The 27,162-nt window shown below is 41.1% G+C and overlaps 1 protein-coding gene across 1 annotated transcript; it reads right to left on the reverse strand.

Moving 5' to 3' along the window:
• Positions 1–2,207: 2,207 nt before the first annotated feature.
• On the reverse strand, positions 2,208–27,046 carry CEP57L1 (centrosomal protein 57 like 1). Its single transcript, XM_082047235.1, has 11 exons — positions 26,916–27,046; positions 12,795–12,939; positions 10,947–11,126; positions 10,253–10,374; positions 9,722–9,838; positions 9,354–9,431; positions 7,513–7,611; positions 6,738–6,815; positions 6,400–6,629; positions 4,651–4,795; positions 2,208–2,659 (listed from the first exon to the last, which is right to left on the reverse strand). Exons 2-11 carry the CDS (start codon positions 12,934–12,936, stop codon positions 2,435–2,437), a joined length of 1,416 nt encoding a protein of 471 aa, XP_081903361.1. The 5' UTR covers positions 12,937–12,939; positions 26,916–27,046; the 3' UTR covers positions 2,208–2,434.
• Positions 27,047–27,162: the final 116 nt, after the last annotated feature.

Genomic DNA, 27,162 nt, shown 5'->3' on the forward strand with positions numbered 1-27,162 from the left:
AAAACAAATTTTATGCATTTCTTCAAGCAAGAAAGCTTGTTTGGGATACTCTGCCTTTGTATCTCTTGTGACTCTCTCAGCCCATGCTGAAGTGCAGCTGCTTTGCTTTAGTGTGTGAAAACACATGCCTTAGAGAAATAAAAGCTCCAGAAAAAAAAAAAAAAGGCAGCACAATTATTAAAAGACAATGAAATCTTCCCAGTTGAAATACAAGCGATGCACCCTGGTCAACTAATGGAAGTTTGCATTCTCCCCTCTCAAATCCCAGCTCCTGGCTCTGAGCAAGACAGCCTCTCCAGCTCCCCATGCCCTTCCCAAGCAGGCAGAGATGTACAATGCCCGGCTGCCTATAGGACCAGGGCCAGCCTTCTCCCTCTCCTTCCAGCCACTCGCCCCACAGAAAGGCAAACAGAGCAGTTTTATTCTGGGACTGCCCAGCCCCTGTCAGCACACACATTTTGAAGACTGACTATTCAACGCTTCCTTCGGTATAAGTGCTGCCCCATCCAGTTGACCAACCCAAAGCTGCTGGCCTCCACAGCAGTCCCTTGTCCAAGAGAGGAGCTGGGCCTCTCCTTCCCCGGTTCCGGCACCAAAATGCCCCCCTCTACCCAGGTTTCTATAGTCAACAAAAATATTGTGTCAAGGCACAGAGGGAGCAGGTGACTGATGTGTCAGTTCCCTGCTCGGATAGGCCCAGCTGTCCCCGTAGCAACCTCAAGCTGCAGGAGCTGTGATGGCCTCTCGGCCCCCAGCTGCAAGGCCAGGGCATTTCTTACTCTGACTCCTGCCCCTGCACAAAGCTGTTCTATCTGGTTTTAAGCACTTGGGGCAAATTGCTGGCAATTTTCTCTCTCAATCCAACATCTGATGCCTTTTGTCTAGGGCTGGACCTCCAGATGAAATATAATGCTTTAGGCTCCTTAGGGCTTGGTATGGCCCTTCTTGCTCTCTTGGGTAGTGAGCTTCAGAGATTATTTAACTATCCCTAGGAACAGCAAAGGCTTATCTTGTGGCAGCGGAATACCTACAATCTGAAAATGTTAATAGCAGAAATGCTTACTTGTTTTTTGCCTCTGCTGTCAGCAATTCCAGTGTCCAAAAATGCATAAACCCACCCCAGAAATGCTATCTACACCACGAAAATACCACGTTTAGTACAGTCTAAGTGTTTTGAAGCATACAACTTGCTTTTCTGAGCCAGAGGTAATCCATAAGTAAGATGGATGTCTATACAGTTTAACAAAGTAGAGGAAATCCATCTCTGAAAATTAGCTGAACAAACCAGTCTTCCACAGTCCTGATAAAGATGTTTAGGGCCTATAAACTCCCCCATCACCCCTAAAAGCTCACATGCACAAGTCCTGTCAAAGATCATAACATTCTATTCTACATTTAAATTAATTGTCTGAAATTTTTCCTAATCCTTTGTCTTGAAGGTGGCAGAACAAAGCTTACTGATGCAAATCCTTTCCATTAGGACCATATATCATTACTAGCTTTTATTCAAAACACTTGAAAACAGAGCATGCCTACAATTTTCATTCTTACCTGCACAGGGGCTTGAGAAAACACTGCGTTCTCCTTATATCAGAGACCTGCAGCAGAACTGTTACTGTCACTGTTAAGTCTTTCACCATATGTATCTAGCAGGGTTTGGAAAAGAGCAGACTCACCATTGCGTAAGGACCCATCTTGCATTTGTATGGGTATGGAAAACTGCTGTACACGTGAAAACTGTACAGCTCTGGTAGAAGAGATCACAAATTCCACAACATACTGATACGCAATTCAAGGTCTCCTCTATAACAGCTCAATTATTTTATACTGTGCTAGATGCACGTTCTGTTGATGAGAAGACCCAGGCTTTTGGTAGCGGCCCCTTCCCTGCACTTATCAAGAATGCTCTCACATTGTCACGGTTTAACCAAGTCATGGGTTGTGCTTCCAATCCCTAGCTGTCCCTCACACTGTCAATAAAGCTTATAGAGTAACAACATTAATAATTAAAAGTTATATAAATAAGAGACAATACCTCTTCCTCTGCCTCATTTGTAATGATCTGAATCTTCAGTTATTAGAGAAAAGGAAAGTCACTGGTTTTATTTTAACAGAAGCACTAGCCCAAGTCATTCTGGAAACACGAGCTTTGAGTATCTCCTTGGCAGCAGTGGGAACAAGGCACCAAAGATTGCATACTATTTTAAGTGTATAAAATGTATAAAACTTTATTTGACAAGTTAACAAGTAAGCATTTCATTAATCCATTAAAACACTTCGTTACAAGTCAGTGTAGTTGAATTATAGCTACCCTACATGAAAGTTAATTCTGAGGTGAACAAACTGACCTACTAGGGAGTAGGCAGTTTAGTATTTTGTGAAATTTAAAATTTACTAGCTATAAGACAACTTCAAAAATTTCTTAACACAGTAACTATTGTTCCCACATGATATCATCTTTTTTCAGTGCCGACTGAAGCTTCTGCACATTTTTTAGCAGCTGAAGAGAGCTTCTGCGTTTGTGCCCGGGACAAGATTTAGACATACTTTCCCTTACAGTGACTGCAATCTCCTTTGCTTCGTTTTGTCCACCACACTTCAGTTTGACATGAGCTGCCCCTTGCTTCAATTTCTGATTTTTTTTCTTTAATTTCTGCACCTAGGAAGAAAGATTACTAATTAGAATGTTACATACTCAAAAGACCTACAGCTGGAGAGCTTACTGGACTTCTACCAAACTCCAAACCAAAGATATCTAAGGGACATAAAAAAAGTTAAAATCTACTAATCTTGTACACAGTTGTTGCTCCGTAACAGAAAGCATTACAGAAAGCTGACCTCACCCGCACTCAATAGATTGTTGAACCCCATAACTGCCTACGGTAAAAATGTTTGCTTGAGAGGATAGAATATGTTATCAATTTATATTTACAATGGTCTTTTACCATTAACAAAACACAACCAACAAACCTGTAAAATGTATCCTGTTTATTACTGGTTACTGCATTTAAGCAGTTTACTTTGAAGCCTCGTAAAAAACAGGAAAACAAAATAAATTGCTAAGGAATGTTTTTTTAAATGTCAAATAATGTCTTGACTTGCACTTGGCATGAAAAGGTCACTCCCAAAGATAAAATTAGGCTGGAAGCATTCCATATGCCAATTTAGGTTTTAAGTCCATTTCTAAAAATAATTAACTTTAATTGCATTCTAGAACATATTATTAACTGTGAAACACAGAGATGACTACAGCATTTTTAGTGTGACAGGTTCAGAAATATGCATCGGAAATATTAAGACAGGTCTGTACAAAACACAAATAGAATTGTCCGCGTGCAACTGCACCAGAAAAAATTACATAGGCCAAGGGTGACAGGAGTGGCCTGTATTGATAACCAGGGCATGATGGACAGTAATCAAGCAGACAGACATGAAGAATGTGCTATTTAGATCATGACCCTAAGGCGTGTGCTCTGATAAGGCTGTACCAGAGCAGAGATGACGTGCCAGGAGATCCGCACCCTGATAATAAGAAGGGATGACAACAAGGTTGCACCACATTGTATGTGATATTAGTCTCCTCATCATCCCAAAATGAAGGCAGATTGTAGCCACAAAGGTGCAGTTGTTTTCCACTGTCTAAGGTTCCTGGAGGATTAAGTCAGCAAGATTCTGAGGCAAGGAATAATACCACAATTGTTGGCTTCTCAAGAATACATGAGATTTATCCAAGACACAGTTGACATTGCCAAGAGAGGCTATGAGGACTCAACAATGTCCTTTGTCCATATTGCTTACATGCAACTCTGACAATTCTACTTTGACATAAGCACCTCTGTGCCTGCAACGACACACACAATAAAAGGTTTGAGTGAGTAAAATCTATCAAAGAATGAATGTGAATAAAACTGGTCAGATTTAAATTCACTACCACCTCCCCCTTTCATAAGGTCTCATACAATTTTGTTTTGTTTCCTGTCTAAGTGAAGTTCTTAGGTGAGTCTGTTTATCCTGAAACATAGGATGAAGAACAGAAAACTATCAGACAGAACTATGGGTTGCATTTTTTTATCATATATTCCAAACCACATTGCTACAAAAGGGTTAAGTTGTTAACCTACAGAAGAGTGATTTTCTATGGGCATGTATGAAAAGCTGTCATCTATGGCTCTAAAACAAATTCTGAGAGAATGCAAATGGGTTATGGGTTTAACAAACCTGGCTATGACTTTGGAGAAGCTGTGGTCAACAGACTATTTGGTTAATAAAAAGCTTCAATATTTAAGTAAGACATTTAATGCTATCTGTTCTGGAAATATAGCTTCCTTCTCATTCCCCATAAGGACAGGACACAAAGGAATGAAATTCCAACAATCTGTCTTAACGCAGGGAGCAGAAGTGACAGCCTGAGCAATTCAGCTCTATATTGCAGAACTGCCACCAGGAAGGAAGTTTTTGCACTTTCCTAGATACATAGCTGCCAGCTGTAAGCGTTTTTCTGGATGAAAAGAAGGAATTGGAGGTACAACACTGAGCTACCAGCCCTGGCTTAAGCATTTCAGTGACATTCTAGTTAATGACAACAGGAGGCAGAGTTGTGGCAGCCTTCAACCAGAGCGTTACTAGCTAGGGTTTACATCTTATTCTTACAGTAGCCTGATGCTCTTTCAGCTTGGATATTTGTTCTTCTTTATTCTCCATTTGTTTTACGAGGCAATCCAGCTCCCATTCTAGGTCTTCACGAACTCTGGAGTCTTGAGCCTCCCGTATTTGCTTCAGAAGTTCTTGATGTTCACTATTATAGACAAGAATGGCACACTAAGTATTCACGATATAGTCTCTAAGATTTCTTCCAATACTTTCAATGTACTGCAGGAATTGCTAGCTGTTTTGTCCAGAGTACAACCATTATAGCATTATTTACTGCCTCACACAATATGCATTAATCTGGAATATGTTCACACTAGAAAAGAAAAAGTTTTTTCAGTGGGTCTGATTTTCTCATTCCAAATTTGTAGCTGATGTACATCTTATTCCTCCCCCTTGTCACAGTCATAACAACCACATGTGTATAGTGTGCAAAATGAGAATTTGGAAAGTGAACAGCAGCTATGCAGCATGGTATTTTTAATTCTTGCCCAATTCAGCGCAGATTTGAAAGCTTAATATAATATTTAATTTATAGGTTTTTTCTGACAGATAATTCCAATTAAAATACTCTACTGGAAAAGATTTGCAGTGAGGTGTGCTGGTTAATCAAATTAATCAGCTTAATTAAAAGAAATTGTGTAGATCTACTTGATACCTAGATATTGGAACTAGTCAAAAACAGAGAGCTACTCTTAGATAAATAATCTCTTTACAAAGGTCATGGCTTGTTTTCTGACTTGTGAGTAACTGCTGCTCCTTGACAGCTTAATTGAAGCAACTAGTTGTTGCTATTTAAAAAGAAAAAAAAAAAGCCCGTCCCTGAATTTCCATGAGTAAGCCAAACCTTTTGAAGAGATTGGTTGCCATTTTAGATCTTGCCACATCAAGGATTTCTAACCAGTGTCAACATCCTAACTGGTTTAACCAACACATCCTCCTCTGTTCAAACCACAGCTCATAATGTTGACATGTCTACTATGACCAGCTACATAGCTTTGGCCCACAATTCTACAAGGTTGCATTAATGGGAAGATGCCTAAGAACAGGACAATTTGTAATCCACATTTGCTTGTGTGGCTAGAAAGATACATACACTCCCATCTAATGCGTTAGCTTCTTCCACACCCTGCCCATTTTCTGGCAGGACACTGTCCTCTTGCACAACCCTCTTACAGGACTGGCAAGTTCTCCTGCTGTCAACAAGGAAAAGGAATGAACGCCAGACTGTCTCAGCACAAAGACCCATCAGTTATGCATGTATGGAGAGAACATAGAAAGAGTGAGGAAAAAGTCATTGGCTGGATGTTGTGACAGGACTATTCCTGCCACAGCTGTACTTACCTATTCTACCACCCAGACTGACTGCATTCTGCAGGCTTACTCAACTTTAATACCACCTTTGCACCCTTCTCAAGGAGATCACTCCTGGTCTACTCTGTAGACCTCAGAATATGTTTAAAATTTCTAAAAAGCACAGGCCAGAAAGATTTTTCATTTGTTGCAGCTGTTACTTCAGTAGCAGTTAAGTACAGGATATGGAAGCAGAAAAACCCAGCTGAGGCATATGTTGCTTGCTCACAATATCAGATAAACACCAGGAGAGAAATAATTTTTTGAAGTCAGGCCTGCTCAGGCCATTCTCTCAACAAGTAGACCTAAACAGACTAGGTTTGACTACAGCACAGCTGTAGCTTCCCAGGTCTACCACTGAAGTAATTTTTCCCCATAACACCAGGGATGAGTACTCACAAGCTCATTTGGCCCAGCTCATCCTGCATGGCCAACACAAGCTCCGAAAGATTTCTGGTGGCAGTAGGTGATGTGGAACAAGAGGATACAGATTTTGAAAGTGCGCTGTGTCCTGAAATCCCAGACGTAGCTCCTCCTTGGCTTCGTGATGAGATACATGGATTGAAATGCTTCATAGTATGCAACATGCTTTGTACGTTTGCACTAACAGAATGGCTGGAACTGACAGACTTAAAGCAGAATTGTTAAGTGGTTTACAGAAGTGATTAACAATTACAGTAAAGACACTTATTCAAACTGTAGATGCTGATTTTGCAAAAGCACTTGGTTTCACTCACCTTCCCAGCCACAAAAGGTAGCTCACCAGCCTTTATATGTAATTGTGAAAGGTGCATTTTCTTCACTGTAGGAGTTCTCTGTCATAAGGTAGACAGGCAAAGACAAGAAATTTCAATGTGTTAACCCAATAGCACAAACTTTTTTTTTTTTTTTTAATAAATAAAATTAAAATAAACAAGCAGAGAAATGCATCATCTCAGTTTCCCTCTGGTTTAAAAAAAATAATTTCCCTCTCTATGTGGAAGGAGTAGGACTTTCCAACAGCTGAGACAAGTCGATTTTTTTCCAGATTGACAAATAGGTTGACATTAAAGAAACTGAACATTGCTTACTTAAGTTTGCAAAACCACAGTTGCAAAATTTTGACTGACCTGTAACGTGTTGCAAAATGAATTTTCTTGATTTCAGCAATCCCCCCCCCACACAACATCTTGAGATGCCTACTTAAAATGGCTTTGGAAAGTAATTTTGCCAGATAAACTGAAAGGCAGCTAAGACAGGACATGAAGGATGGCAGTAAAACTGTAACAGAAGTTATTGTCATGCTGGTAAAGGGAAAGTTTTCCAGTGAGGTGCTACCAGCCCCAGCTGAGTTTTAATTATCAAAGAAAAAAAAAAAAAGGGGGTATTGAGTATTGTTCTTCACTTTAGAAATGGAGTAAAGTGCAGCAGACAAATCAAGGGCCTCTTACATCACCATTTTTCACAAATTCTCATCTCTGTGTGAGGCAGTTGCTATCACTAACAGTATGCTAATAAAAACTTCCATGTTACCTTCTTAGTTTGTTTCTTCTTCTCATTTTCCTTTTTAGGTTCACTTTGAGATGTTACTGAAGACATCAAAATCCTGTTTATCTCCAGTCCTGTTTGAAGCTGTAAGAATAAGCAAAAAAGAAAACAATCATCTAATGAAATATTAGAAGCACAAAATCACATGGCCTAATTAATTCCCTCTTCATGCATGGATGAGAACCAATTAAAGGCACTATTAACTGTCCTGCTTGGAAGGCAAAATCTATGCTTAAAAACAGAACAGATTCCTAGGATGGCAGGGTATCAGGCAGATCTTGCAACTCTGTCTCAGAAGTCCTGATTTTCATATTCAGCTGCAGCAGCTGTATTTTTCCACTGTGACAACCAGCAACTGACATAAGCCAATCCTGCTGCATGCTGGGGATCTGATCATAAAATCCCAAAAATATGAACATTTGGATTTTACAGTCTGGGAGCAGAGAGAACTGAGCCCCTCTGTGTAAGATTGAGGTCAAACCTGAGGGACAATCCTTGGATTGCTCTGTAGTTCAAATTTTACATCAAGGCCCATGATAAACAGGATAATAGCTGTTCCCAATTAAACATAGGACAAGGACTTTGTTTTGGCATGTGTAACAGGTCTGGCTAAACAATACTGGAGGTCCACCACAAAAGTGGGATTACTCTGTTTTTTTCTGTCATCAAAAGGAAGGGAACCACCCCACATCCTGCATTTCCCAACCCAGATCCAACAGACCTAAATCGATCCTGCAGTGAACTAAGATGATACTAATATTGGTTTAGGACCCCGTTTACTACACTTAAGTCGTTTCTTGAGCAAATGTTTATAATACTGCTAAGGTCAGACTATTTGCTCTGGGAAAGTCTTTCTTACTATGTTTCTCAGAAGATAAAATCTCCATACTAGTCTTTCTGTTTTGCAGCAGCAAGCAGTTTAAGCAAGAAACCCAAAAACCTGTGAGTTTTCAACTGCGTCATTCTGCTGGATTCTGGAGGTGGTCAGATACCTGGGCTGCAATCTGGATGTTATTTCAGACTTCCTGGGCTGATGAAAGCCTCTTGGATGAGGTATAAAAACTGACAGCAGTGACGAATTAATTTAAGCTGTCAGCTTTGTTTTATGGCTAAGTTCTTTCAATATTATTCTTCAGCTCTGCATCCCCCCCACCTTGCCCCAAGGGGATGCCACCACAACTGCTCTCTTTCTAAATAGCTAATATTTCTCAGTGAAGGGAGATTTGGAATATCTGGAGCTACTTTGCCCCTTTAACAAAAGGTTTCTTTGATTTTGCTTTCTTTCGTAAATATTCCTCACTCAGACGGATGGCCCAACAAACTGACTATGGTTTCACAGAATAATGAATTATTCAAGCTCTCATTTAATGAACAATGTAACAGTATCACTGATTAAAGACTTTTCCAAGTATAGTCCAGTATATTAGATTTCAGCAGATCTTAACAAAAAGAACAAACAGAATAAGCAACCCTACTTCGGGTATAAGGTTTCTTATATGACCACTTTCTAGTAACTGTAAGTTAAAGTTACCTGATTTAGCTGCAAATTCTCTAGAAATTAAGTCTCTGCGCAGCTCACTTATAGCAACTTTAAGACTGATAAACTGTGCCATTATCACAAAATGAAGTAGAATCTTCCTTGACTGAGATATGCAACACACCTGGCAAGCTTTCTACTATTGAGTTTATAACTGGCCTACACAGTATTCCAGTTCTTCCCAGGTAATAAACACGTGGAGTTTAAATGTAATTTAAAAAATGGTATTTTGGACAGAGAAGTTAGCTTCCTCCAGTAATAAAAATATGATAAAATCTTTTCAGTCTACCTGAGCAGTTTTGTCTTGCATTAGTTTACGCTGATGCTCTTCTGTACGAAGCTTTTCCTCTAAGTGTTTGATCTTGTCCTGAATTTGAAGACAAGGATGATTAGTCACACTTCAGTTTGACATACTGAATCAGAAGTCTGAAGCAGCTTGCAATTGTAATCTGGGATACAACAGGATGGAGGAATTTATAAAGCCCAGACTGAAAAAAAGACTCATGCAAATGAACGCAAGGTGGCATTCAGTCAGGTATGTTTTATGATCTTAGCTTTAACAGAGGAAATTTTTGCAAAGCTTAGTACTACTAACAGTATACCATACAAACTATATGGAATGAAGGACTTTCAGACTGTCATTCCATGCATGCTTACTTCTGCAATTCTCTGAGTAGCACTAAGTTTAAGACATTCTTTTTCTAGCATTTCAAGTTTTTCAAGTTTTGCATGCAGTTCTAACTGGTTCTGATCTTCCTCTTCCTGAAGCTGGGCCTGGAAAAAAGTAAGCAAGAATGGAGTTGGCAGCTGACTGAAATTGTTTCAGATGGCAAAAAAACCAAACATGCCACAGTAAAGGTATTTAACTAGTTGAACTTATATATTTTTTAAATTGCAAACTGATGAAAAATACCAGGCAGACAAGATTCAAGTTTCCAGCAGCCTTTTTGTCTACCAAATGTGCAAGTTTTAGCATGGTTTTGCTCATTAAGAATTCCACCCAGGGAGTCTTTTCAAACAATTCATCGAACAGTTGTCATCAGTCAGTCAGACAGTAAATTGCTTCCGTTTGCCGCCACCCTGAGAAGAGCTGAGTAAGAATGATTGCCACAAAAAAAGTTACGATCTTAGATATTTCTATACTTCTTTACTATATCACGACTTTGTTAGAATGCTAAGAGGCTTCACCTGTTGTTCTGAAACCATTTTCTTTTCCAGTTCCGCACTGGAAGCCATTTTTCTCATGTAATCCAGCTGTTTCTCCAGCAGGGAGCAGCGAGATTGTGCTGCATTTAACTGCACACTTACATCTACAGAGAAAAACAAAGACATTCAGTACAGCAATGGGAGCTACACATTTAGCCAGTCTGTCATCTCACTGAGGAATTCTCTAGCTTGAAAACAGGCAAGAAAAGTTTTGTTAGTCATGTGCTTAAAATATGTTTTATATATAAGACATGAGAGTCAAGATATTTTTTTCAGAGCTAGTCCCTAATATGAATTCCAAAGGTGTGAGTACTGTGGTTACTTTGATTTATATCAGCAGACATCTAAACAGAATCTGGTTTCTTCCCTTTTAATTTTTCTCAAGTTAGCAGTGTTACACATGTAAGCAGCTGCTTGCTTATTGTAAGGGTTAGACATACCACCTGAAATCTGCTTATTCTTTAAAATAGCTTTATGGGTTATGCAATACTGGGTTAGTATATGTAAAAACAAGACCTCAACTTGATTCACATTTATCAGGCTCCTGCCCCTCCCCGGTTCTGAAGCAAAAAAGAAAAGGTGGTTGTATTAATTAGCAGTTTGTCAAAATAAACACTCCCTGGATTATGCAGTCTTGGAGTTGCTGTGGCTACACCTTATCGCTCAAGAGAAATACCTTTCCTCTGTTGCATCAGTTCTTGATGTGCTATGTCCTTTTTGTTGGATTCACGCTCTAAGGCCTTCTTATACTGAGCAGCTGCTATGGAGAGGCTGCACAGATTATCTTCAGCCTGTGACTTCTCCAACTCTAGACGGTGGATCTTTTCTTGAAGAGTTTTCAGGGCTGCCACCACAGCTAGCAAACAATGCAACAGTTCCATCTTAAGTAACAGGTCCTATTCTTATTATTAAAAAACCCCCACTTCAAACAGCAAAATACTACCTAAATTTTCTTCCCAAAATGAACTATGTTCCCCAGCAGTACACTTATACATGCAGAACATATCTGGGAGAAAATTGACATGTTTACTGCATAACCGAGGTATAAAGCACAGGTCCTATGAGTGAAACTGTTTTCACTACAAATAGTAGCAAGTGCAAAGAAATCATAGCAAATTGAGTACCACAAACCCTGGGACTTCACACAGAAGGATGAACACAGATATCCAAGTTAGGTCACAAGTTTTGGTGTAATGCAACTGGTGTAGATAGGAAAGAAAAAAAAAGACTCAGATGGGGGGAATAAGATATAAAGGGACATTTTGGTAAAGGATAGATTTAAAAAAACTTTATTGTTTAAAAAGCAAATGATTCAATGTCTAGTTTCTTGTATTTGATGATTCTTTAAACCATAGAAACAAGTCTGCAAAATTTTGCTTTTAGTCTCAAATGTCAAAATTAGGTGTCAAAGTTATGCCAAAAGAAAAAAAGTTGCAATTTCAGCTACAAGGAAAAGTCTGCTAGCTCTCCAAAAAGTATACACACCTGTGGAAGTTTAAGACATGTTCTGTAACAAGTCAAGCTTCTTTTCTGACATTTTATAAGCCTTGATAGTCTCACTAGACCAATTTTCTCGATAAAGGAATACCCAGCAAATATTGCTAGCTCCATAACAACTCTCATCAGCCACATTAGAATAAAATAAAAAAACAAACAAAACACAAAAAGGAAGCCAAAAGCAGATACCAGAGAGCAGAAAGATGAAGTGGGAGCACTTCTTCCATCTTTCCACTGTCATGCCAAATATTTCCTTACTATAACACTTAGCTACATAACATCAAACGGAACATTTTAATCCAAAAAGCCCAAACCAGTCACAGATTCTTCAGGTGAAGAACATTGATCACATGCACACACAGTGGCTATGTCTGTGCAATATTGCAAAGTTGTCCATGGTACTAAATCCAAACATGGCATCCTTGTGATTCACTGTGCTCTCCAGATATGCTAAGCCACTGAGCATTTGCCCTGTGAGCTCCAGAAAGTAATCACCCATCCAGGCACATGACAACCATGGCAGACCCATGTTTCATACAGACTGATTTTCATGCTGCTAACTTGCCTGAGAGTCTGCATTGTACAAAAGTTCTCCCAAGGAATCATACCACACAAAAACCTTATAAGTGATTTTAAGCTAGAGGGAATCGAATAGCCCTATGCAAAGCTATTTTCAAGTCAGTGTGCCATACTAATGATCTTTTATTGCTGTATTTGAAGTCATGAACTGCTTCTGCTGAGTTTGAAGCATTCTCCATTGCTTTTAGAGGAAGTCTGACAATTTTAAGTTAAACAATTTTCAAAGCCAAAGTTTATAAGGATGTTAGAAGACTTGCAGCAGTTTCCATTCCAGACGTATGACTTCAAGGAGACTACTCCCTCAGGACACATATACATCCTGTCTCAATGTCAGTCTGATAATCACAGCAAGTCATTGAACTAAGTAAAGCAGAACAGGGATCTTTGCTCACAAGATTTCACATGGAACAATTAAAAAGACCACTTTAAGGACATATTTTTGCTTTACCGTGGTTACTGGGGATAGAAGGCCTGTCACCACTAACAGCTGCCAACTTCTTTGATTCTGTATAAGCAAGGGCTGCAGGAAGCATCTTATCTGGTGGGTGAAGAAAGCTTCCTATGAAACTGTTCTTTGATTCAGAATCCATAGCCTGTGAAAAGAGAGCAATTTAAGGTCACTAGCTCTTTAACTGACTATGTAACAGTTTTCAAAGTATGTGACTGTGCAGTCCCTGGCTCTGTTTATATCAAACCAGATCATATGCATCAAAATAATAATTAAAAAAAAAAACCCACACATCCTCAGATGAATCCTGTATTTTAATGCAATTCCAAAACAATGCCTTTCATAACACTAAACAAAGGTCTCCTCAAACACCCAAAATTTCTCAGATTTTTCTTGGTGCTTTTGAATAACTTGTGCTGATTTTTGTCCTTTTAAAAACCAAGGATTATCAACTTTTTGTATTTTCTGTTTCACAGACTTCAGTGTCTGCAAGCATTCCAAGTTTTACAGCCTGTTTTCATTTGCAGCCTCCTTACTGCTCTAACACCTATATTTTTACATATGGCTTTATTATGTAAAAAAAGACATGGTTCTCCACATGTAATATTGAGGTAACAAAAGGATATGCAGTATCCCCAGAGTATGTATTAAATCCTTTTTCTCCACTCCCTTTCTGCCCCACCCTTTCACATTCTTTATTTTATCAGAAGCACATCTGAAGACAGTTTACACCCTGCCAAATAGTGATACTCAAGAAAGGCACAATGAAACTTGCAGAAAGTGCTTCAGTCTAATACAATCTCTAGGAGAGCGGATCCTTAAAAGATCATTCAAGCCTCATATGTTTTTTTACATTGGAAAGCCTATGACAATCAAGCATGGGCCATAGGTCATCTGAAGGAAAAAGGTGGAAAACGTACTAATATTGAAGAGGTCTTTAATAACTTTGGACTTACTGCTACTGCAAAAATAGCGTTCATTAAGCTTTTTTGTTATATTTGGTATTCTACTCATCTACTTATCCTACATACCCAAGAACAGCAGAGACAATTCCAACGTCACACAAATACTTCCCTCAAAAAGATACACTTTGGTCCATTTTAATAAAGGTCCTATTAACTTACACTTCAAAAATTGAGAGAGTTGCTCACTTCTGAAAGCTGTTACCAGGTTTTGCTACCTGTAGCAAGTGTAAACACCATACTGAGAGAAGGAAGTTACTATAAAAGCAAGTTTTAAATCACGTTGAAGCTACCTAGCAAAGTAGTACCGCACATTTCACTTGATACAGTGTAAGAAATGAAGAGTATAGACAGCCTCAGCTGACAGAAAAAGAACTTATTTGAAGGCTTGATGATACAATTATGGAATCACTGCAGTTTAAAATACAGGATGCACAACTGGAACAGGCTTCCTGCTTGGGCATGGCTATTTACAGACACTAGTTCCCAAAAAGTCACCCAAAGGAGGTAACAGGAGGAAGAACTCCTAACCAAAACTGGAGCCTGCTGATGAAGCACACCCTAGGAAAAGCCATTCATAGCCGGCGGGCAGGGAAGAAAGTTTTCAACGAAGGAACACGTTTCCAGGAACAGCTCCTCCAGCACTAGTTCAGAGGCTGTATAAAAGAAAAACCAGCATCCATCCACACCGCCTCTTCAGGATACACAATAAACCAAAGGTACACAGAAATACTTCCTTCCTCCTCTAAGTTGTCATCACGGAGAAGTCGACACGCACCTCACTTTGCCAGGGCTTGCTTGACTTGGGACCTCCCAGACATGCCTGCTTTGGTATGCTAACAACCCCAGGACAGATCCCACAGTTCAAATTGGCTCCCCTGGCACCGGCATGCCCCCCCCCCAGCACCAGCACGGCCCCTCAGACCCGTAAGAGAGGAGCTGTCTGGGCTACCCTTGTGCAAGAGGCCATTTCCAGAAAGTTCCTTGCAGGGCGCCGCCACCATCCTGCCCGTGCCAATGGGCCACCCTGGGCCCAGGCCACAAGCTCTCAGCACTGGGTCAGTGGCTGCGGGTGGCCAGGCAAGCCACCATCTCTGGCAAGAGGTCCCACCTGGTGACCCTGCCACATTTATGGCCACACAAGGCATTTATGTGCCTCCACACCTCCCCCCGGATGTCCAGGAAACACCACACAGGGACACGCGACTATCTCTAACAGCCGGACAGGTGCATCAGCCATTTCCAAAAGCACAAGGGGCAGTGGTGGTGAAGGACACGAAGCCAGGAGCAGCAGAAACCTCAAGATATGGATCGGAAAGTCCTGTGGTCACAGAGAGGGTCAAGGCCAAGACAGGAGAGGAGATGGGACTGGTGTCGCATGGTGCAGCAGCATGGTATTCCACAAAATGAGAAATAAGCAAGACTTACCAATTTTCCCATTGCTTCTCAACCCCTACATGCTGGTGACAAAAAAGACTAGCAAAAAAGTCTGTAAAAATATGCATATGTGCACACAATAAGCTTCCTACCGCTTCTGTGACCAGGGGAAGGAAACTTTGGATACTCCAGAGGAAGAAGGTGGTTTTTGCTCAGGCCATCTAACCTTTTGGCAGTCAGCATAAGTGGAGACTTGCTTTTCCAACATCCTCCGGTGGAACATGGCTCCCTCACATGCCTGCAGCTGCTACACATCAATTAGCTTTCTTATTACTTTCCTATAAACAATTCTGCTGTTTCCAAGGAGATGGGTTTGTGGACAGTTGTTAGGAGGGCGGTATCCGAAGCAAATAATGAATAAGAGAGGGAGGGAATAAGCACCGAAGAATTTGAGAGTTTGTGTTCAAGCTCGGTAACACAAAGGTGGGGGGACGTGGGGGCACGTATTTGCAAGAAACACAACTAAAAACTCTTTAGTTCTGCAAGTGAAGCCAGAAGAAAGTGAAAGAGAAGAGGCCAGCTCACCAGCCAAGTGATGGTGATCCAGCTAACCCAGCACGGGATTCAGCATGAAAACCTACAATTTTGCTAGCACAGAAAGGGTAACACATACCCTGTAGCTGGAGTGGGAGCTCCCCAACCTACTCCTAAGAGCACAGGCTCTGCAAGGGGTGTGAAGGAATACAACACTGCATGACCGAGACACCTGTGTTTGCAGAACCCCTGCTATCGACATAGTTACGGACACCTTGCTTTGCCACAGCTTCCTCAGACACAGAGGCTGAAGGAATGGTTGCTATAGTGCCTAGAGGTTCTGTCAGTGTAATTGCTCTAGTAGAGGTGCTCTGAGGTAGAGGAGTCCTTTAGTATCTCAGCAGGTAAAATATATGTAGTTTGCAACAACTACGCTGCACAGGAGCGATGTCTACAACACTACAATCCTCAGACAAGGACATTGGCCAGGAGAAAAGGATCAGGTGACTCTACACCAGTAAGACATCACCAAACATCCTGACCACTTTCAGTCCACTAGGACAAGAAACCTATCAGGAAATAATTAAGTTGCTTGACGTACGTTTGGACGTCAACTGTCCATCAACTTTTTCCCTCACAAGTATTTAAGTTTCTATAAAACAATCACAGACGAGTTTGCTTTTTAAAAATGGTTATGCAGCCGACATCCATTGCAAGCTTAACCTACCACTCTTTTATTCCACGCTACCATGGATGTTGGCACATGGACCTAGAGAGGTGCTTTAAAGCAGATATTGTTTCCCGAATGGTAATGTTTGTACTAATGTAACTCCATGAGGCTTAGGGGGATTTAGCACTTGAACAACACTCATTAAAGCAGCCAAAACACGTTGTTTAGACAAGCCCTTAGTTGAGGAAATTAGTGCACTCGTTCAAGTTTGGGGAACAGCCAAGGGAGAAGTATGTGTATTAAATGGAGGCTGACAAAACACCCAGGTTACAGGCAGAGGGGAGGGAGGAAGAAATGCCTGGCTGCCACCCCAGCTGCCTGTGCCACGGTGGCGAGGGGTGGGGGGGAAGCAGCTGCACTGTGCCGGTCACAGCCGGACTCACTGCCAGCACGTTGTGTTTTTTAACCAGAACTGACCCAGCCAGTGTTGGTGGAGGCATTGGTGATACTCAGATGCTCAGTGTTATTTTATACAGAAGAACACAAAGGAGACAGTTCATACAAACGCTGCATCAGGCATGGGGCAATTTAGTGCTGTTAACTGCCAGCTTGGCCCAGCCACCCATGTTTGCCTAAGGCAAAACTACAGTACTTACAGGGGCCTATAAGAAAGATGGGGACAGACTTTTTAGCAGGGCCTGTTGTGATAGGACAAGAGGTAACAGTTTTAAACTAAAGGAGGGGGGATTCAGGCTAGACATGAAGAAGAAATTTTTTACAATGAGGGTGGTGAAACACAGGTACAGGTTTCCCAGAGAGGTGGTAGATGCCCCATCCCTGGAGACATTCAAGGCCAGGCTGGACGGGGCTCTGAGCAACCTGATCTAGTTGAAGATGTCCCTGCTCATTGCAGGGGGTTAGCCTAGCTGACCTTTGAAGGTCCCTTCCAACCCAAACTGTTCTGTGATTCTATGTTGCCTCCAAGCCTGAGCCAGGAGGCTCCCAGAGCGCAGGGCCACAGGGTTGCAACGCTGTGCACGGTGCCTGACATAGCGAATTAGCTCTGTGACAGCTGTGCACTAATGCAATTGCACTGCCTACACCTCCTACCTTGCTGCAGCCAGCATGTTCACCTCAGGGTGTGAGCATGAGCAAAGCTGGTCCCTTCGGTGGGACCACTTCTGCCAGGTGGCTCAGTGTCACATGCAGGCTGGGAGTAAGCTTGCACAAAGGCTGTTGGGGAGCAATCCTCTCATCAGGTTTGTACCTGTATATATGACTTTCAGACCTACGAGGACAGCAAACAACCTGGAGTTTCATACATTAAGACAAACAGGGCATTTCCCATTTCATCATGGTCATGTAAGTACTGATGTGATTTACCTTTACACTATTTGTATTTTTTTTTTCTGAATGCGGCCTGCATGGAGTACCAGAGTACTGGATCGGGTAGCTGTAAAAATCAATTGACATTGTAGTTAGTAACTGTTGTCTGTACAAGTAAACATGCCATCAGTGGGGACGTACTGAACACCACTGAAATCATAAATGTTACAGAAAGACCAGTAATTACTTCATCTTCCTCTTCCCCTCTTTTCCATTCCTTTCCTCCATTGCTAGCCACATTATTAAAAAATAAAAAAAAATTTATTCTGAAGTTAAAAGTCAAAAAACCATTTTGCCACATATACAGTTATGTACCATACTGTAAAGCAGCACATGGAAAAGCTTTTTCTGTACATGAGCTCTAGCAGATTCAGAGAATAACAATGACTTAACGTTTTCCCAAAAGATATACACTAAAGGAATAATGTAAGGGATGATCCCACTAAATTCTCCAATGTTCATTACCTTAGAGATGTTCATTCAAATCACTGTGAGGGCAACCTTTTAGAACCAAAGAGGTGCTGTTAGAACACCATCAAAAAGGAAAAAGAAAAAATGGATCAAAGCATTTTTCAGAAAGAAATACAAAGATACCTGTCTTCTGACCTGACCTACCGGGCATGCACAATTTACAGTGAAAATAAAGCCTCAGATGAATCAAGGAATGATTCACTGTTTATATGACATATTATAAGACAAAATTTTAAAGAACTGCCCCAACACAAGCTATACCAAGAAACTCTCAGAATGCTGGCTGCTGCCTTGTCTATTTGAGCCAAGCCTTGCTGGCGAAAGGTTATGTGAGAGGCCATTTTCATGACACAATCCAAATTGGTCTTTTTTTTTCCCCTTTCACTTTCCTTCGAGAACCAGGGAAAAGCTTGGTCAGCTGTACTAGCTGTGCTGCAGCGCTCTTTCAGCCTTATCCCCGATAGACAAAGAACAGCCCTTCCACTGACAAAAAGAAATAAATAACGTTGCAGGCAAACTGCATTGTTGTTTTGGGAACACCCAGTCTTCAGCATCCTGACACAAACGCTTTAATCAGCCTGAAACATATGACCTTGCTCAGGACATATCTCAGTAACTGGTACTCGTGTGCCTTCTGTAATCTAAGTGGGTTAGAAATGAAGCGGTGACAGCTGCAAAACAAATAGGACCTCACTGAATCAATAAGGCATTTCAACACGTTTTAAGTTCTGTCAAGTCCCACTTTAAACGAGTTTAGAACAAATGACTAAAATTTGTCAGAGCGACGGAGGAACTTGGGAGTTTTTTTTTAAAACTGACACAGGCAACTCCATAGGAGTTACTTCGTTGTGCAAACTGTGAGATACAAACTGGCAGTCTCAGAACTGGATATATAATATAAAGGTTAAGTGCCCCGTATCTTTTTTGATACTACTGTGCCAAACCCTATTCATTCCTGAATTTCAAGTCCTAGGCAGAACTTTCATACAATCTTTTTTTTTTTTTCTTTTCACTCTTGGAAGAAAAGGAAAAGAAATTACATTCTGTGTTTTCTCATGACACTTTATGTACTGTGAAGTATGATAAAACCTGGCATTTTAATGGAAAAAAACCCTCCTAAGCCTTTTGTTGTGTCAGACCTTCTAAGCATTCATACCAGTATTTCTCTAGCTCCCATTTGCTAGAGATAAAAGACAGAGAACAAAAAAGATGAAGAAAGAAAATTGAACAAGTTACACTAGTATACTGGGAACAAGGCAAAGAAATAACCAGGTTTGGGTGGGGGGATTATTTTTTTAAAGCAAGTTTTTTTAGGAATGGGTTCTAGCCTGACAGTGTATCAAGCAAACTTGGGTCACGATGTCATTAGAGTTTTGCTGTCTTCTTCAATGAGCACAATTTCTCATTAAATTTGGCCTGTATTCAAAAGTACATGATAAAATCATATTCAATACTTGTGGGGAAATCAAGTTGATGCAAACTGCTTTAACCTTTATGAGCAGATAACTGAACTCTGCATTCAGAGGAGCAAAACTGCAAATTCCTATCTAGTAACAACTGCTGCTTTAGCATGAAAACATCTGGCCTGGAATATGGTGTTATCAAAATAATTACATTTATAAGTCTTTAATCAGTCCAAAGTAATTAAATAGAACCTTTCTGTAACAAGCACCAAAACCAAACCCAAATAATATAAATGGTCACTAATACACTTCCTCACTTCACTCGTAGCTATGTCTTCTTGATATTTTCCTTTCATCCACCCCCATATTATAGTTGTTTTTTCTCCCTCATCTCTTTTCCTTGTATTGACATAATTCTGTGGCTTTGTTCCTTGCTCTTCTCCTTTTGGTCTTCTTTTTGTCCCACTCCTTCTTCTAGTATAAACTTAATTTCTTTCTACAACAAGGTTACTCAGCTAATTGATCAAGGGAAGCTTGCTGATGTGATCTTTTTGGACTTCAGTAAAGCCTTTGATACTGTCTCTCACAGTCTCCTCCTGGACAAGATGTCCAGCACACAGCTGGATAAACACACAATGCAGCGGGTGAGCAACTGGCTGATGGGCCGGGCTCAAAGGGTTCTAGTAAATGGGGTTATGTCAGGCTGGTGACCAGTCACTGGTGGGGTTTCACAGGGATCCATCTTAGGGCCAGCACTCTTCAATGTCTTCATAAATAACTTAGACGGACTTGATGAAATAAAAAGTTAAGAGTTTTTTTATAAAGTTTAAAGGACCATTTTTTTTCCTCACACAAGAATAAATATGAAATTTCTTCCCTTCATACTTCAAATACAGTTGTAATGGATGCTGCTCTTAGTACACTAACTGATGTGGAAATTGAAGGTATTCTCCTCAGTACTCTACATTAGGAATGTAAAAAAGTTACTTTTCCTACCCACTGTTATTTTCTGCTAGTGATGGATGCCATCACACACTCTTCCACCCCTAGCTTGCTTAGCTTGGTTACTTCACCCTCAAAAATCTGCTTTTATTCATTAGATTGGAAGCAGCTCTCACAGCTTTCTAGAGAGCAAAACACAGTACCCGTGTCCTGACAATTGGAAGGCAGGAAGAAATTACTGGCTCTGGCTATTGACCCTTGATTAAAAAGAGGAAAACTTTGCTGTTGTGGAAAGGGAAGATTTTCAAGGGCAACTGTCTCCAGTATAGAATACTGTGTAATTAAGAGATTAGAAGGGCAAATGCAAAAATTAGGGTAGGGTGGGGCAAATATAAGAATGGGTTTAAATTACAATCATAATGAAGAACTATAACGAGGTAGGGGGATAGTTATTGCAGGTACTGACTCATTCACAGTAAACACTTCTACTGTATGATAATTTTCACCTTTTATGTCTCAAATATTTAATGGAATCACTGAAAGACAGCTCTGAACGTTGCAGCTTGCCCTCTAGGCAGATGAAACACACAGATTGTGTCCCCGTCGTTGCCTCAGAATTTATTTTTTCAAAGTAAACTTCTGTTTTCACCAATACTTTCTCAGGGAAAGTGTCATTCTCTTCATTCAACATCCTTTAAACTAGTGTGGAGATGGAGGTAGAATTTTAGCCAGATAACTGGAAGAGCATGACACGGATGAGCAGAGAAACACAAGAGGGCAATTGTTCTCCTACATTTTTTTTTCCATGTATTCTTGTGCTGCTGATAACTAGGCACCTGGCAGGGAACAAGAACTCCATTCTGCATATGGACATCAGGCAACCTAAGAACAATAATGAGAAAAAAAAAACACTAACAAGGAAAAGATAAGTTTCACTCCTGGCAAGAAATAATTCCCAAAGTCATCTTTTGTCAGCAACAGTTCTCTTCAAAGATGCAGAAAAATTACAAGCAGATCTGAGTCAGAGCAACTCCTCAATCTTATTTTGGAGACTTATTTTGTTGAAGAATAATTTTAAATAATATCATCTGTTTATATTAGCAACTCCAACACATCAGCATTGTGCACCCTGTACAGGCGCAATATTCTAAGTATTAATGCCTTGTATGTTACACATATATACTATTATATAGTATAATAAGTACTCAAAAATGGTCTATCACTACTGCTGCCCTCAGTTGTCTGGGAAAATTTACAACACTCAAAGCCATACAGTAGAATACTTGTTTCATGTAATCTGTATATTTAAACTTGCATGACTTCAGAGATGCAGGAATATCTGAGTAAGATGCCATGAAACCCTGCACGATGTTGCATATATAAAACTACATTTATTGATTATACATTATTTAAGAGACATTTCTCCCCTATTAACTAGATGCAGAGTTTCTGACTGCAAGGTAATTGAGTGGATCTCTAGGGACTTGGCTTAAATTCTTGCTAATCTGTGTGACCTTAATAAATCACAGAGGGATGGGACTGATACGGACTGATGTTCCAGGATACATGAGCCTTCCAGCTGAATCCCAAATGGTAATGACAGACTTACATTCCCTGCATGTAAAATAAGTGGAGGTATACGGCCAAAACAAATAGCATGCTCAGTGAGAAGCTAACAAAACCTGTGTGTGGGGAAACTCTATGAACACTGATGTGTGTGAAGTCCCACCCTGGTGCTTGGCACCTTTGTTCTCTTGGGACTCAGAATTTGGAGCTGTCTGGGGGCGGTGAGCACCAAAATCTGTTCTTTAAAACAATAAAGAGTCCCTGTAGCTTCTCACGTCTGCAACTTCATTTCATATGGTTGTTGGCCACAGTATTTTCCTTTGTGTTATTACTGGAAAACACCAAGGTCTGTGTTAACAGACAGTTTGCCAAAAGTGTTTAAAACGCCTATCAGGCTGTCAGCAGATAAAAAATTCTCAATAAGCAATGTTCATTTTCTTTTCAAGTGTAGCTGGAAGAAACAGGGTCCACCTTCTCTATGCAGTTACCCAGTGGTAAGAGCATTGGCCGGGAAGTGGGAGTTCCTGGGGAGCATTCACGCCGGATCCCTGACCACCACACTGGACTGGGAGGAGGAAGAGCAGGAAGGAAATGGGGAGTCACCACCTCTTCGTTTGAAGTTATGACCCTGTTCAGACAGGCATGCAAGAGTCTAGGACAAGGAGAAGGCAGATGAGGCAAAAGACAGAGTAAAAGAAGGATATGTCCCATCTAGTTTAACAGTTCAAAGAGAGTCTTGTGTTTTATTTATGCATTTCTGTAGTAAATAGCTCCTGAACAGAAAACAGCACTGGCTTGGGAATAGCTACCAGAAACTAGGAGTTAAGTGCCTACAGCTCCCTGTGTCTCCTTCCTTCTCATTCACACCAGTGCCACACATTTGCCACCCTTTCCAATAGGGACACAACTTCAACATGTGAGGTGATGAATGCTTCCCTTCCATTTTGCAGTCCTGGGATGCACTCCCGGGTGTCACAAGATGTTGACATAGATCCCTTAGAGCTAAAAGCCAATTTTGTCATCACTGGGTTACTGAACTGAAGGTGAGCATTCTACCACATGTGGACAGATGCTGAACCTGCCTGACTTGTTGGGTTCAGAGAGGTTCCTCTCAGCTGGACCTCTCTGGAAGCTGCTCCACCTACTTCCTAGATCACAAGTGGGCAAAAAGGGCAAAGAGGTGCCAAAATGCTCAGCTTGGGGTAATGCTAGACATTTCATCTAGACACAGACCGAGTTTAGGTGGGTGCTCAGTGGAGTTTCTTTGATCTGAATTTCTAGTTTGCCCATGATCTTTCCTGGGGTCTAGCCCTTAGTCTTTCAGGCTATGTCTATACAGTTGAATGGAGTATAGTCAGAGAGTTGGCAAAGTACAGCAGGACTTCTGGTGGCCTGTAGTTTGGGTACATCATAGCCCATCTCTTCTCAAAGCAAACCATGCTACAGTGTAGAACTATTCCATAGTCTTTCTGCCAGAAAGATATGGTCTCCTGAGAAGAAGCTGGTGGCTAACCTACCCATCCTTGCTGCATCTGTGACCAATAAGGAGGCAGGGTAGCAGAGTTTGGTGCAAAGGTACATAGGTGACACACAGTAGGCCACAACACACGTCAGACGTACAAACATGTGCTCAGAGGTAAAACAAGGCCACGTTTTCTCCCACATCTTACAATGTGGCTTGCAGAATCATTGAGGCCAGTCTGTTGGGACAATAAATAAGTTTGGGCTTGACACCAAGCTTGGGCCTCAGTTCAAAGACAGGAGGAGTAGCCTCTGGCATTCTTGTGTCTCTCTGCAAAACAGGAGTCACAGAAATTTGCTTCATCAGAGGGCCACTGTGAAGAAAACCACACGAAATACTGTGGAGTGCTCAGATGTTGCAGCAACATGCCAGAACCCAGATCTAAAAGGAGAGAAGTGATCCCATCCTAGGTATTTACTAGTTCGAATGAAATAAGCCTCAACAAAATCAGGTGTAAATAGAAGCAGTTGAAGGAGTCTAACTTAAAAAGCAACTCCTTCTAAGGTCCACAAATTTTATTGTGTTATTACGAGGTCTCTGGAAATCAACTAAGTGACCTCTGCAACAAAGTGCTCTTTTATGGCATACAGAAACTGGAAAACACTTATGAAAGTAAATACAATATAATTTAGATCTTATTTCTTAGAAAGGACATGAATACAACCACTTTATATTGTATTTTCAAAAAATATTTCTGCATTTGGATATCATTTGCATATGGCTACAGAAGTTCTTATGTGGTTAAAAAAAGAGGGAAGTTGATAAATCATCAAGGAAGGAAATACTGAGGTTTAAAACAGCCACAAATTTGTTTTTCTTCAGCTTATCATTTTAAAAACTCAAATGCTGTAATTCTGGATGAGTTGCCAGATTGTTTCCTTCATAATTCTGCCTTTCTCTTATCCGTTCTTTAGGGATCAAAAACAAGCACGTTAACTTCTGTCAGTGAACACACAAATCAGACAAACACATTCCCCTAACTTCAGGCTCTGATTAATTCCGCTGGTAGCCTTTGACCTTGATTTCCACAATGTCTTGCAGTACATACAGAAGCCTGACCTGGTATCGGAAAACTGCAGCGATCTGGTTTGGAAAAAATAAAGCCACCTTCATCTCCATTACCAAAGTGCTACATTAAAATGTATAAAACAAAGGGCTGAAATCTGAAGTTTAGGCCTTGGAGCCAGTTTCACAAGCTGTTTCCTGTAGCCAGAGTTCACTTGGAGCCAGTGGAAAAAACAACTCCTAAAAGATAAAAGGCAGTGCTGTGACTTTCAATCAATCTCAGTATTCAGTGTGGGAATATGATGTACTAAAGTCTAAAACCAATGCTTCAGTTCTTATTCTGGTTCACGTTATTGATCTCGGCTATATGTATCCATTGTCAGAGACATGCAGCAAGTGCAAACTTATCAGGGGAAAAATGAGAACTATCCAACTTCTGAAGATCAACATTTACACAGAAATAAAGCAAGCACACGTGACATGCCTATTCACAGGAAAACTGGTAGACCATAACAAGTGACAACAGAATGGGACGGGAAGCTGAAGAGGTAGCTAACGTCAAAAAAAAAAAAAAAAAAGAAAAAAAAAAGAAAAGGAAAAAAAAGAAAACAAAAAGAAAACATAAAAGGCACTGGCAGAATTAGTTTCTTGAACCCATTATCAGTTATGATGGGTGGAGGCCTTGAATGCTTCAAGAAGTCAAGACTCACATTTTTTATAGGTAGTGATGATTTCAGTAGATATATTGTTCACAAGGGTGCCAAACACCTAGAGGAAGCAGCTGCACAAAGCAGTCCAGGCCTGTCCACACTGCCAAACAATGGCAATGTAGGCTGCTCGTAGAGAGGATTTTATGGGAAAAAGAGATTGGCCTTCCTTGAAAGATACAGGTAATGACAGAATACTTATTTTGCAAGCTTCAGAGAAACCATGCCAGAAAACAAAAGGAATGTCAGATGAAGAAACCAGGTTCTTTGCAAATAAAAGAGCTGTTGATGGCTGGTGTTGGTGAGCCAGCCCAGTCTCTGCTCCTGGACTCAGAAGTGAGAGAGACTCTGTCTCTCTGTGGTATGTGAGCAGCTTGTTCTGCATTTAACTTCATGTTTGAGTTTTGCATTTTAGAGCGGGAAATGTGTACATGCTAAATTATGCAAGAACCTATAGGCCAAATGTCATGTTTCTAATTTACTTGCAAGCATTCTTTTGCCTCAGTATACTCAAAGTTGTAGTTTTAGGATTGGTTTAATGTGACAGCTGCAAATGGGTGGTTTTGCCCTTGTCTGTATGTTTCCCTCTCCTCTGCCAAGAGGTGAATTGGACCAAGGAACTGACTTGGTTAAAAATTAACTTTATTAAAAAAAAAAAAAAAAAAAAAAGTGTGTTTTTTTTCCCCTTCAGGAAAACCAAAAGAAACAGCAATACCAGCCCATTTGGTGGCAGACTGCACTTAATCCCAGAATCACTGAGGCCAGCAGGGATCTCTACAGCCCAGCTGGTCTACCCCCCTTCTCAAGGAGGGCCACCTAGAGACAGTTGCTCAGGACTTCAAAGGATGGAGACTCCACAACCTCTCTGGGCAACCTGTGCCAGTGCTTGGCCACCCTCGCAGTGAAAAACCATTTCCTGATGTTCTGAGGGAACCTTCTGTGTTTCAGTTTGTGTCCGTTGGTTCTGGTCCTCTCACAGGGCACCACTGAAAAGAGCCTGGTTCTGCCCTCTTCGCACCTCCCTTCAGATATTTATACAGATGGATAAGATCCCCACAAGCCTGCTCTTCTCCGGGCTTATCAGTCCCAGAACAATTCGGATTAAAAATAAACAAACAACAACCACCAAAACCCAACTGGACTAATTTGGATAAAAAGGCTACAAAACTGTCGCCCAATTTGAATATTCCGGGGATATTTTTTTTTTCTCTCTTTCATTTCAAGTGTTGAAGGCATTGTATTTCGCTTGCATCAACTGTTCTTTTGTTTTTGTTTTTTTTTTCTACTTTCTGCTGATGTCTTTACTTAGGTTACATCAAAGGCTTCTGTTGGAGCGTACATCTGACAAGCCTTTGCACTTGCTTAAAACACGTGTCTTTTTTTGCCAATGCAAATTTCTGAAGCAAACCCACTACCGGAATTGCTTTACTTGTGGCTGTTGCCAGGCATCTGCTGCTTCTGAGAACCTGTTGCGGTAGAAAACAGAACAAAAACAAAGAAAACAAAACCAAAAAAAAAAAACCACAACACCACGGGAAAAACGTGAGCAGAACCGGCAGCGAACGCCGTCTCTTACCCTTCCCGGGCAGCGTCCCGCGGTGCGGAGCGGGAACTCGCGGCCGCTACAGCCCCAGGAACGCGCCCACAACGCCGGGAGGCGGCAGTTAGGCGGCAGGTACGCGCCAGCGCCCCGCGGCCCCGCCCCGTGCCCCCTGCCGCCGCACGCGCTGCCTGCCGGGAGACGCAGTTCCCGCCCGCGGGCGCTGGGTTGCCCGTCAGCGGACTACAAGTCCCAACACTCCCTCCTGGGCCGGCCGCTCCCC

The sequence above is a fragment of the Streptopelia decaocto genome (assembly GCF_964273445.1).
Source record: "Streptopelia decaocto genome assembly, chromosome: 3".
Lineage (NCBI taxonomy): Eukaryota > Metazoa > Chordata > Aves > Columbiformes > Columbidae > Streptopelia > Streptopelia decaocto.

Coding starts and splice junctions, on each gene's coding strand:
- CEP57L1 (XM_082047235.1), bottom strand. CDS start 12,936: ATGGATTCTGAATCAAAGAACAGTTTCATAGGAAGCTTTCTTCACCCA. Junction 9,432..9,721: donor CTACTCAGAGAATTGCAGAA/GTAAGCATGCAT, acceptor CTTCAAATTCAG/GACAAGATCAAACACTTAGA. Junction 7,612..9,353: donor TGCAAGACAAAACTGCTCAG/GTAGACTGAAAA, acceptor TTATTCTTACAG/CTTCAAACAGGACTGGAGAT.